Raw genomic sequence first — 13,484 nt, forward strand, 5'->3', positions numbered from 1 at the left:
TAGTTAGCTTACATTATGTATCAAAGTGTAAGGATAAACTATTGCATAAACAGTGCTTGGCTTATGAGCAACATTTGTTGTAAATTTACCAAAAAAGATAAAGGCACACAGTTGAAGCTGATATGTGAAGAAACTGACTTAACTTGCAAGTATTCTTGTTGGAGGCCAGGCACTGTGGGGAAGCATGAAAGATGATTTCTAAAACTTTAGGGGCTGGAAACCCTGGCCAGTGAGCTCTCTTTGTGAATTAAGCAGCACACAAATCCCAGCAGGGCATCTTACCCATGCACATTACTGTTTATGCTCTGGATACAGCACAATGTCACAGCAGTGGACTAAATGACCATGGGCCTGCTTTCAATGAGCTCAGTTAATAGCTACTAACAGCAGCCCATCACAAGCTTCGCATAATTCCTAAGTAAACAGCTCTTAAAGAATGAAATGCAGCTTTGGGAGAGTTCATGCCACGGATACTTTCACTATGAAAAATTGACCATAACGAAAGATACAATATTTGATAGAATATATTTGTGTGTTGATTTTGTTTCCTAACATTTTGTAACTGGAATTCATCTAGAAGTTTGGCATTGTTACCCTGGGCTTGAATGAAGACATTAACTGGTTGGCGCATTACAAAACCAGTTTCTCCAGCCTTTAACATCTGCATTTCACATCAAAAGCTCTGAATGGAACACATCCAGCCCACTTTTTAGCCTCATTAACACGGGTCCTACAATTCATTGACACTTTTTTGGTTGTTTTATATCTCTTGGTTTCTGTTATTTCCACTCCAACTCAACTGATGGAGTGGGTTTTACCTATGAAATCTCATGATTCTATATATTTCTTAGTCTGAAGAATGCCACGGAACAACTCATTTTTAAAGTTACAGACTAACATGGTTATCCCTCTGAGACATTTCTTTGGCGGTGTTTTTTAAGGCTCTCCAGACTATTTACTGTTGCAGGTATCACTGTAGCAAGTGGAGAAATAGGACACTAACTGCTGTTCTATTACAGGCGTATTAAGCTTTTGTCATCCATGTTAGGTGAATGGGACCTGGTGCAGGAAGGGAAAAAAACCAGTCTCTTACATTAGTGTTAATTCCACAGTTACTCCAATGGTAAGCTTCTTACCAATGTTCCACCCTCTTTATGCCATCTTGCTACCCTCATTCCTCTTGAACTTTCACTTCTGTCTCACTATTCCCATAGAGTGTCTTACTATTGGCTTCTCCTTGCTGAGGTTCCTACCCCTTCCCCACTTAACATTAGGGCCACTAGGGATTTTGTCCATTTGCTTGTGTGCTGAGGTTGTACCCAGGCACCACTTGGATGAGTTTGACACAATCAAAAAGCCTCAGCTGTCAAATCAGTGTTACTTTGGATATTGAGGGTCCACAACCTTACTCTGAGGGCAGGTCTATGCTTCAAGTGTTGTATTGGCACAGCTGCACTGATGAAGCCATGCCCCTGTGGCACATCTGGTGAACACACTCTATACTGATGGGAAAGCGCTCTCCTGTTGGCATCGTTCCTCCATCCCCATCAGAGAGGGAGAGCATCTCTGGTCAACAAAGCACCGGTGTGGACAGGGCTTAGATTACTCTGACTTGTGTCTCTTGTGGGGGAGGGGGGTAGTGTAGACCTAAGCAGTAGTGTAGACCTGTTCTAATGCTCTAATTCAGTGAGATACATAATCACCTTTCATGCACATGCTTAAAATTAGGGGATTTACTTAAATGGCTGAATATGGTAAATCTTACACATCTTTAGCTTCTAAGGGTCTAATTCTGCTCTCTTGGAAGTCAATGTTATACTTCTCCTTGATTTAAATGATGCAGGATCAGGACCTATGATTCTATTACTAGATTATTTGGTAATCCACTGATATAGTTAATAGGTATTAAATATGCAGATACTTTCTGTACCACATCTGGCACTGTGTGCATGCATAAACAAAGTCACAGAGAAGCCACATCCCCCTTCAATCTGTTCATGCCTTTGACTCTTATCAAAGTGTATGGGAATTTCTCTTATTAAAAAAAACCCTGCAGAACTGTGCCAAAATATATATCAGTACTTATTAACATTATGATAATAAGATATTCACAGTAAATAAGTGATATATGCTCATATTATATAAGAGCATGAGTGTGGTGATCTGAGTGTTGGGTAACCACTGTCATCAAGTTCACTCTTCCAGTTGGCAGCAGTAGGCTTTTAGTGGCAGTTTATTGCACAAAACAGAAATGCTGATGGTATTTCAGACTTGCTTATAACAACACAACACATACACACGGAACAAGGGAACACAAACATCATTAAAAAAGTATTTATTTTCTGTTGTTTCTGGTATGTTCCTTTACAAAAAGAAAACCAAAAAACCCCAAAACAAAACAGAGATAAAATTTTATTAGTGGTACATTAATAGTCTTTAACAGCTATGTGACGTATATTTGTCACACATACATAATCACAAAGAGCCACAAAAACATAATTAAAATTAAATAAATATTTTGAATGGTTTCAACTTCATTTTTAAATCTTTAATATTTAGAAAATATATAGCAATTTCTGTTACATTTGTTCAATCATTTATCTCCATAACAAATTAAAACTTCTGAGATACATTGCAAATGCACTAACGGGTAAGAATAATTCAAAAATAGCATTTTTGGAGGTGCAGAAAAGTAAAATGGCTAACTAATCAATATCATTATTGTATATCCAAATCGTGCACCTTTTGCAACCATAGTCACTTCTGCAATTAATATACACATTTTACTTTAAATTTATATTCTTAGCAGGTAAAGTGTTTAAAAGACAATGCTTTATACCTTTTTGCTTGCTTTGATAAGTTGTGACCAATAGACATATTTTTAAATATATATTACATAAAGCAAGTTTTTCTAGAATATCTGGCTGGGATTTTTATTTGGAAGGTGTTGAAGCAGGAAGTCATACATATTTCTAAGTGACAGCTGATTATATTATCTCAAGGAGAGTGGTTAGATTATGTATTGGCCAGTCTATTTTTATCTAGATTATACTTTAGTGAAGCTCTGTAAAAATATACAGAATCCAAATAGAAAATCCATTTTTATTCCCTTGAGCAAAAGCTGATCGCTGACATGATTTGAGTGGCTGATAGCATTTGCCACCAACTGCAACACTGTAATGCCTGATGACACAATATTTTCCAATGGTCTCAATAGAAGACACCTGCCACATCTCAGATACCACTGGTAAAAAAATGGTGGAGTTGACGTTATGGGCCTTGATTCAGGAATGCACTTAATACCATGCTTCAGACCATTTCTACTTAGGAAAGTACTTATGCACATCATTTGCTTTAATCACTCGAATTTTAATAACATGCTTAACCATCTTCCCAAAATAGGAATGCTTTTCTGCATCAGGACCATACTCCCCATTAAGGACAAATGCAGTCTTTTCCTCTACAGGTACAGTGGGTCCTAAGTGTGGTTGATTCCGTATAATTTTCCTACAAGACATAAGTAGGCGCTTAGAAGGTTGCACAGTGGCTATTCATGTGTGGAGCAGTGCTAGGTGAGGTATGTTTGGAGAAGGGCAATGGGTGGGTAGAGCAGTTTTACTCATTACTTTTCAGGTTTTTCATCTCGTGGAAAGGGATAGGGTGAGGGTTAGGCTCACGCACTGGTTGTACTGGGATTCCACCGCTACTTTGCAGTCTTTGGAAGAGTATTTCTTTCACCCCTTGCTACCACAGATCTCCTCACAGCCCGACTACAACTGACCTTCCAAAGCTAAAGATATAAAAATCAGTTTGCCCTCTTTTAGGGCACATTTTTTTGAAGATGCCACTCCTTCTAAAAGTGCAGCCTGTGAGCCAATGGAACGTACAATATAATGTACAGTGGTCACTATTCACACAGCAACATTTGTCCAATGATTCCATGAAGTCACCACAATTGCCTGAAATATTTTGCATTTTAACCGCAGGAAAGGTTATAGCATCAGAGATACCATTGTATGGTAAGTGCTGGATGCTGCCCTTGTCACGGCAACTATTGTACATTCACGGGATCTTAAACCTATTTGCCATTTTGCTGGACACAACATACATCTTAAGGCATTGAAGTAATTCATATAATTTTTAAAAACAATATGCCGTAGAGGGAGTATGTCAACACTGCAATCAGCTGGTGTGAAGGAAACATGTATAGACATACCAAGGCAGCTTGCTCTAAGTAGAGAGAAGATAGCTTGAGTAAGAATAGAAGTGAAGACAAGGCAGCATGGTAGAGGCTGATTGAGTATGTTCTCAGAGTTCTGGGTTGGTGGGGATAAGACTTGCAGCCTCCTGTGGTTCTTTGGCTTCACTGCTATTGTTATTCAAGCTCAGTTTGATCTAACTAGATCAAACCCAGTTCAGATGTGTCTACCATGCTGTCATTACAGCATCCGATTGCAAGACAGACATACCCTTAGTTAAGAGACCTCACACTTTTATTCTGATCACAGAGAAGCCAATGGGATTTTGACATTTTCTTCATTGGGAGCAGAATCAAGCATTATGACCCCAATCCTGCAAAGGCTTATTCACATGCTTAGCTTTATGCACTATGAAAAGTCCTACTGAAGTCAAGTTAAGCATGAGTAAGACTTTTCAGGATCAGACCCTGATTTGGTGAGGGATTTTTTTTTTTTGCATCTAACTAAACAATAGAAATATGGTATATTATTATTTTACAGAATGAGGCTTACAGTATTCCTATGAATGCTGCTTTGAGTAGTTCATATCAGGAACTAGAGGCTGGGTTTTCAAAGCGCTGAGCACCCGTACTTGGGGGCCCTTTTTTCAAAATATCTCATCTGGGTGCTAAATTCTTTCAAACATTTGGTCCTATAATTTAAATAGATTTGGGAAAATAAAACATGGTGAAACCAAGAACACCGTATCTTCAGAATCTACAATACTTTTTTATAACAGAATGTCATCTACATACACCCATGAAACCTTCCAGGTTATGGTTAATTCTGCGAAATTCAGCTCAATCTAAAATTTTCCATCAGTGATTCATCCATGACACAAAAAAAAATATTTTAACCTACAATTAAAAGTTGTAGATCTTGTAAAGTAACAGTAGGTGAAGTTCATTTTATGTAAATAAATATTTTGATCAGACTAATTCATTCAATATCATTGATAGTAAAACTCACATATTATTCCAGAGTTTGTTTTGATAACAGAAAGGTTGGTATTTAATGGTAACACAGCCTTTCCCCAGAAAACAATAGTTTCATTAGTTGTATACAGTTTTGACAGTTGCTTGGATACACAGAATTATAAACATTTTGATACACACAATCTATTATACATTTTGAAAAGTTTGTTTGTGGATTTGTTTGTGCAAAATAAAGTCATACTTTACAAATTATCTACAGATCCAAATTTTGCATAAACAATCCTGCCACTTCAATTAGCTGAATGCACTACTTTTTACACCAGATATGCTGAGTGAAAGGTTTAAACAATTATTTTTGTTTTTCATTGGAAAAAAGTTATGACTATTATAATTAGAGTTCATAAAAACTATTTGCTAACCAAATTAAAATTGAGTCACCTATTCGAATGTCATTTTAGTGCAAAGAACATTTTTACCATTACAAATCACAAAATAATTCAAATTAGTTAAGGAAAGAGTAATGGAAACTTTACGAGTTTCTGATTAAAATTTACTATGTATGGTAATTATTCAATAAAATGAATAATGTTTGAAGATGAAATCCTACAAATTTAAAACTGTTCTTTTACTTCCTTTTTCCAAACACATTAATACAAAATTCTAGTACATATATTTCATTTCTTGAACTTTCCTATAAGTGTAATCTACACAAAATCACGTTGCCCGGTCAACGACGGGCCTTACCTGCTAGTGTATCATATTTCTGTGTTAATGCTACTATGCATAAAATTTGTTTTGGATATGCGTGCATGAAGTAGTTAGTGATTAAAATGGTAAACTAAGAATGGATCCAACAGAAGTAAATGGCCTTTAAACATTTTTATAACATATTTCACCATTTCATATAACTTTTATAGTTTGTGTAGTATGTACTTTTAAAATTTGCCTCTCTTGGTCCCAATGTTGACTTGCCAATTACCAATCTCTAGAATGAACAGCCTGTCAGGCATATCCATCTGACTAAATCGGGAAAAGATTTATTTCTGTGAGAGTAGTAATGCAATGGTGGGGTAGCCATGTCAGTTCCAGAATGAAAGATGTTACCTCACTCACCTTGTCTCACTAATAAGCCAGTCGTTTCTGTATTTTTATAACAGGAAAGAAATCCAGCCAATGCTAATGTTATGATATCTCCTTCAGCTTCTTAAAATAAAAAATACTGATGAATCCCATTTTTAGATCTTTCAAACCGAGAAAAAATTCTGATTTCCAATTTGCACTGCAGCAGCTGTTAAATATGTGATGCTTATTGTATGTGCAAAACTTCCACTGGTGACAATGGAAGTTCTACATACAGATTATATAAGAAATCTATGGTGTAGATGGAAGAGGAATTCTTGTTATCTCAGGGCCAAATCCTGGGTCCCACTGAAGTTCATGAGAATTGTTCATAGGCTTCAAAAAAGACAGAATTTGGCCTTTAATGTATTGAGTATTTAGCTGAGATACCCCAGTACTTCATTGAAGTTCATGGGAGAAATAAGCATGCAAACTATGTAAAATGCATTGGCAATGATTTCAACAGGGCAATCGCTGTAATGGTACATAATGTTTCTGGGATTTGGTATCTATTATGAGTCTCACATGCAGACTTTCAAAAAGATGGGTTCCTTCTTATGTGGCTAAAGCTAAGTGGTGGTGATACAAATCACTGAGAGAAGCAAGCCATGAGCTATGTCCCCAAAATAATTTCAATTTATGGCCCTTTAGGAAAAAAAGTTCCTCTGAATTTACATATGAAGATTAAATTATTATACATTACCTGGAATGCTAGTGGATTTAATCTGTCTGGCACATAAGACAGTGATATAAAAATATGTCCATATCTCTCACCTGATATGTAAATTTGTAACTCTTAGCACGCATGGAGGAGTTAGACCTTGATCCTGCAATTTATGACACATAGATGGATCCCAGAATACATGAAAGGATCTGTCCATGTATTTTAAACTGAAGGAATGGGACCTAACTGCAGAATTGTTACTTTGTATTCATACTAAGTATTTAATTATTTATTTTTAATCGTTGAATACTTTTGCAAACTTGGGAAATTTTGCTTCCCCCTCCACTCAACTGCCACTCAAACATATTCCAACAATAACAAGAAATAACAGAATAATGATTAGTATTGAAAACATTATATCAAGCTAGAGCTGCAGCAGGCTATTCTCCTGCAATAAAATTACCAATTTACTCGATTTTGGCTGCATCATACACATATTCCCAACATTTGATCATGTTCAGAGATATATCTGCTGGTTCAAAATTGCAGTCATTTGCAAAAATGCTATTCAAGTAATGTATCTTTGGATACATGGACAGTAGTTCCAAATTTACTTCTTGAACTTTACATGCATATGAAATGAAGTTCTTAGAATACAATACGTGGTCCTAGATAATTTCATATTTTAATAGAGAAAGTTATCGTGAATTATGTCAATTATTCTACCTTTTCAGTTATTTAATTTGTTCCCATCTTAAATTACAAAAATAGGAATAATGTATTTGAAATTGATAAGAATTCAAGGCGTGAAATCATTTTTCTAGTGTAACTCTTAGTGCCTGTTTTATTAAGATCCTGAGTGGAACAGAGTTCTCGAGTCCTGGCTTGTTATATGAAATCAACATTGCATACTGAACAATGCACAAGTGTACAATGTCTGAAATAAAATTCAATGCTTAGGTTTCGTGTATAAGTACCATTAGATTACAAGACCTACTTCCCTTTAAAATGGAAGAATGAACAAAAGAATCAGATCTATCACAGCTTGTACTTAATTTATAATTGAAATCAAATTCATATCCTACCTATTTTGACTCAAAGATGTCCTGTGCCTGGAAAAGTTTTTCCACTCTATTTGTCTTTATGTGCTAGATCAATATGGCTATAACTTTATCATTACTAGTAGAACAGAATGACAACAAAATAAACAACAATAGCATGTTTCCATAAAGGAAAACAATGAATTTACAAGTGTGTTTAAAGTGCTTTCTTCTTTGAGGAGATACTTACACAAATGCCTTTTCATGCTTATCTCCTTGTTGTCACAAACTATATGCCTCTTGCTTATTGTAATGTCATTTTTAATATTATGATATTGCCCTAAGTTCATAGAGCTTTGTATGTTGTCATATAAAAACATCTGAAAACAAGTAAATGACAATCCTAGTTGTGTATTATTACAGACAGCTGAAAATTTTATTAAATACTTAAGTGCTTCAACTGTGTCATTTTTTTTGTTTTGCCTCCAGTGTTACTTAAAGCACTATGTAGTACAAATAGATCATACTAAAAGCATATCCATTCTATTCCAGGGTTTCAGCTAGGATTATTTACTGAAGTTGCAGAACAGAGATGAATGTACGATCCCGTGTGACCATTTTTCTGCTGAAACTGCAGCATGACTTGCCTTTTGGATTGGTTTCCAGGTTCGCAGTTCCCCAAAGGTCTAAATTTGATTAATATTTTATACATCATTATGTACTGTTGGTAAGTGGCAGTGCTGAAATGCAAGTTGTCAAGTAGCATACTTTAATTTTCCAGTTCCAGAAGTTGTTGCAACAGCAGATGTGGTGGCTTGACTGCCTACATACAATGGGTCCAAACAAGCCACTTTAGCAGCAAAGAATGAGTGGATGCAGTGTAGGACTGCAAACAGATTGGAAAATTCCAATTCCTGAAAGTGAAAGCAAAGAGATTAAAAATAAGAGACAAAACAACGCATCATTAGGTAACCCCCATCACTGAGAGGCGACTCAAATATAAATGGTCCTAATTGTAGGATAGAAAGGTGCTAACATGCCTGGCTTTCTTTTTCGTTGTGGGAAGGTGAAGTGAACTCGCTCCATAGATGAAAGAATTGTGCATTATGGAAAATAAGTTGAATTAATATGTTCAAAATTCCCATTGAAAAACACCAGTCCATCTATTTCAGTGTAAACAAAAGCAGAAAAAGAGAACACTTTGATGTTTTTTTCTTTTCTATGTTGCCACATAATTTCTATGGGGTCTTTTTACAGGCTGGTTTTTTTTTTTTTTTTTTTAACTCTCAATCTGTATGGTAGGGTATCTAGAATAGCTTTTTTAAACGTATACTGAGAATATTATAGGGTCAACAAAAACTGCAAAATGCCCCCAGAATGACAGCATCCACGATATTTTTAAGACTATAATTTTCTCTTGCCTCTGATGTTTAGGGTGTTTTTTTTTTCTAGAGAATTTTGGCCAGTGTAATTCAATGAAAAACTTAAATTTCTGCAAAATGTTGAAACAGCCTGAAAGTAGAAATCCTGGCAGTGGTGTGTGTGTGTGTGTGTGTGTGTGATGCAGTGATATAATAAATGGGTGGGGCTTCATTATTCTGTATTAAAATCAGAGCAGCTTCCTCCTGGCCATGCTCAGAATTGAATTTTTAATTTTAAATTTTAATTAAGACTGAATGACTCCCCAAACCACTAACTCTCAATTAAATTGACAAGCTTCATGCCAAGTTTCACACATCTGCCATCTGTGCTTTATTTAAAATAAAATCTGTTTAGCCTTTTTTTATTATTATTTTAAACACAGGGAGAGGTGAATTTTTACCACCCTTCCAGGGATTTTATTCCAATTTCCCCATAGAAACCAAGAACAGAAATTTAGAAAGCTTTGATCATGAGAAAACAGAATGTTGTCATAGAAGATACTTTGTACCATGAACCAACACTCATTATAATAGTATTCCATTTCTTTTTCTACCCATCCTTTTTTCAAGTACTACTAAACAACACCCAACGCTTAAGAATAAGAAAACAATACTGCACTGGAACATTAAAATATACTTCCATATACTTCTTATATTGAAATGACATACTTTGTGTGTTTTTCCTTGTTTTCTCAGCAGACTAAGGCCCATTAAATCTAATATTATACTTGAGGATTATTCAAGTAAATTTAGTAATTCTAAGTCGTTGAATGTTCCTATAAACGCCATAATTAACAATAATGGACATTATCAATTAGCACAGGTACTTCTGTAGTTGTAACATACTGGTTAGATTCATTGTTCATAGATCTCAAACAGATATCAGTGATGTTCATTCAGAACTTGTAAATAGTCTGCTATTATTGTTATTCCTAAAAATACTACATTAAAATAAAGTCTTTTAGGTTGCAAAGTAAAGTACTTAAAAGCTCGAAAACCTGAGATTCATGGTTCTGCATGCAACCTTTATTCTATCCCCTTTTACATCTGCTCTGTGCACTAAATTAGGCAGGGATTCTGTAGAAAAATCAGTATATGACAATGTAATAAAGGAATGTATCATAATGCATTTGAGAGATTTAACTGAGGATTCTAACCAATGTTCTTGATGTCCCAGTTGTTTCTGTTTTCACACCACTTACAAGCAAATTAGAGCAACCAAGCTCCATGCAACAAATTAGAGTAATCAAATAACCTTGTTAACTTCTCTGAGATGAAGTAACTTAAGAAAATGTGATGACAACAGTGCTTAAAATCAATATAATGTAAGTTGTGGGATGTCCTTTCCCCAAAATAGTTAATGATCAAGGCATGGACTGACTCTCAGTTCTTCTCCAGAAACTTGGGTTCTCATTTACTTCTATTCTTTAAAATCACTATCTTTAAATGCTATGGCTGTGAGGAAAACCTTACAAATATTATCTGGGAGCAACAAATGCAAACATATCTACCAGAGTTTGCAAAGAGCCTGAAACTATAGCTTTGAGATATAAACTGTCCTGTTCACATCAATGGATACTAACCCAGATATAAATAATAAATACTGTAAAAGGTTAACACTGTTCACTGTTTCACTGCTCATCAAAACAGATATAAAAGGAGAGAAAATATCACATTGTGATTATCTACAAGAGCATTTTCCAAAGTGCTGAGCAGGAATTAATTGCCAGGATCAGGGTGCAAAAGACATATCAGTTATGATGAACAGGCCTTTAACAATTGGAGATGTTGCAGGCGACACCATTGGTTTCAGTTTCATAAAGGGGAAGTCTCAGCTTTCAGAGGTTTGGAAACACTGGTATGATATATACTTTTATTGTTTGCAGGATAGCACATGGTTTCCCTGGTTATCCCCCAGTACAGGAGGTCTTCAGCAACCATCATCCCACTCACATTGGATTTATTTTTATAAATCCAACAATATTGCATAAAGCCACAGAACTAAACAATTTGTGCCAAAGTTCTTGCATATTTGTCATAATTATTGTTAACTACAATGAGATAGCTTGGTAGTCAATCATTTGGTTAGAGGAAAGGGGGGACAGTTGACAACCTGGTTTATGCATCATAAAAGAAACTATTCAGATTTACTTACAGGCATTTAAAAAAAAAACCAATTGAATGTAAGTGCTTCTGAGAATTGTACTGCATGACATAGTAATTTTGCTCATCAATGGATAGCAGGAAGGACATCATGGGGCACGCAAAGAACTTACCTGAATTCATGAACCCCAATACAAATAGGAGACCTAGGGGTATTTGTGTCAGCAGATCACTAACCAGGGAGCAAGAGAAGATGGTCCCTAATCACCATCCAGGAAGACAATTAGTTTTGTCAGGGACAATCTTACTAATAATCTTTCCTGCCATGGCCACTAAAGTGATTGATACATTTAACTGGCATAAAACACTGTCATTTTGCAATGAAAAAATGAGTTTGACCCCCAAACTTTTTAATTCTTTGTGAACTAGGGAATACCCTGATTTACTCCTGCTTTCACCAGTTCTAAACTTCTACATTGTACTATTTGCTTCTGTCCCAAACTGTTAACTCTCAGAATCAGTCACTAATTGCCAGATAAGTGCATTTGCCACTTTATTTGAAAGAGCACTAGATACTTATACTGATCACTTAGACTTACTTTAATGAGTATTGCCCTAAGAATATAATATGCCATACTAATTACTATCATCTTTAAATAAAATGTAGCTTAGATCTGAGTTACTGTATTGACTAAATTTAATCTGTTACTAATTCATAGACTGGCACAGATGGAAGCTAATAACAGTTATATTGCATTACTGTGAAGACAAGGACAGAATTTCTGGGTAGAATACAACAAAACACTAAGGGTACAGAGGCATGTAGATTAGGCTATCGGACATAGTAAAATGAAGCGGCGATTTAAATAATCGCCGCTTCATTTAAATTTACATGGCTGCCGCGCTGAGCCGACAAACAGCTGATCAGCTGTTTGTCGGCTCAGCGCGATAGTCTGGACGCTCCCTAACACTTGATTTCAAATATAATAACGTTACAGAACTCAGCAGTTTTGTCGACGCTGGTAAACCTCATTTTACGAGGCATAACGCCTTCTGTCGACAGAGTTCTGTCAACAGAAGATGTTATTGCATGTAAACTGTCCTTGCGTCTACACTGCCATGTTGACAAAGCAGAACTGAATGTAGTGTAGACGCTCTTTGTCGACAGAAGCTTTGTTGACAGTATCTGTCGACAAAACTTCTGTCGTCAAAACTCTGTAGTCTAGACGCACCCTAAGAGAGGAGAAATTGCTTTTGTACTTGGCTAGCCATTCACAGTCTTTGTTTAATCTTAAACTGATGGTGTCTGCTTTTGCAGATCCAGACTAACATTTGCCTATGACTATTGGCACTCTGGTTTCTGGAATTGAGGATTATAGTGAAGAACTAGAAGGTGATGCTGAAAGCAGTGAAAATGTTTATAGTGGGGACCAAATGGATAGTTTTCATTTCTTACACTTCTTTTCAGGTAAGGCACTGCTATGATTTTAGAAACACACCTCAAAACAGCTCCCGGAACACAATCCTGCATAATGCACTCCAAAGACATAGCTGGTTCTATAAAACTGAAAGTAATTAATTAAAACATTTCTATTTCTAGAAAACACAACATATATGTAAATAGACAATCTAATTAGAAATGTTTTATTAATAAAACATATACAGCCCAATCATCAAAAGCACCACAGTGCTATTTTTCAAAAGATCTTAATATCTTTAATAATATATCTTGCTTTCAGAAGCAAGTCTTCTGTAGCAAGTAACACAAAGAGAAAATTAATGAATGAAGACCTAAGTGATTTTCATATTAACCCAAGTTACTCGGGAGCACAATCCCCACTGACTTGCTAATGGGGTTTGTGGTCATAAGTCAATTAAGGGCTATTGAAAACTATGCTTCTAAACCACTTAAGGACAAGAAAAATACATATGACAGACCTATCAACATGCAGCTGCCTAGCAGT

The 13,484-nt window shown here is 35.7% G+C and overlaps 1 protein-coding gene across 3 annotated transcripts in view; it reads right to left on the minus strand.

The window, feature by feature from the left end:
- Nucleotides 1-2,398: 2,398 nt before the first annotated feature.
- SNTG1 (syntrophin gamma 1) overlaps nt 2,399-13,484 on the minus strand; it is a 532,439-nt gene continuing 521,353 nt past the window's right edge. For all 3 annotated transcript variants that reach the window (XM_014577356.3, XM_006112171.4, XM_075920716.1), the window contains one exon: nt 2,399-8,910. In XM_014577356.3, coding sequence (XP_014432842.2) covers nt 8,752-8,910 — 159 coding nt within the window. In that variant the 3' untranslated portion in view covers nt 2,399-8,751. The remainder of the gene's footprint in view (nt 8,911-13,484) is intronic.

Source organism: Pelodiscus sinensis, chromosome 2 (assembly GCF_049634645.1).
Source record: "Pelodiscus sinensis isolate JC-2024 chromosome 2, ASM4963464v1, whole genome shotgun sequence".
Taxonomy (NCBI): domain Eukaryota; kingdom Metazoa; phylum Chordata; order Testudines; family Trionychidae; genus Pelodiscus; species Pelodiscus sinensis.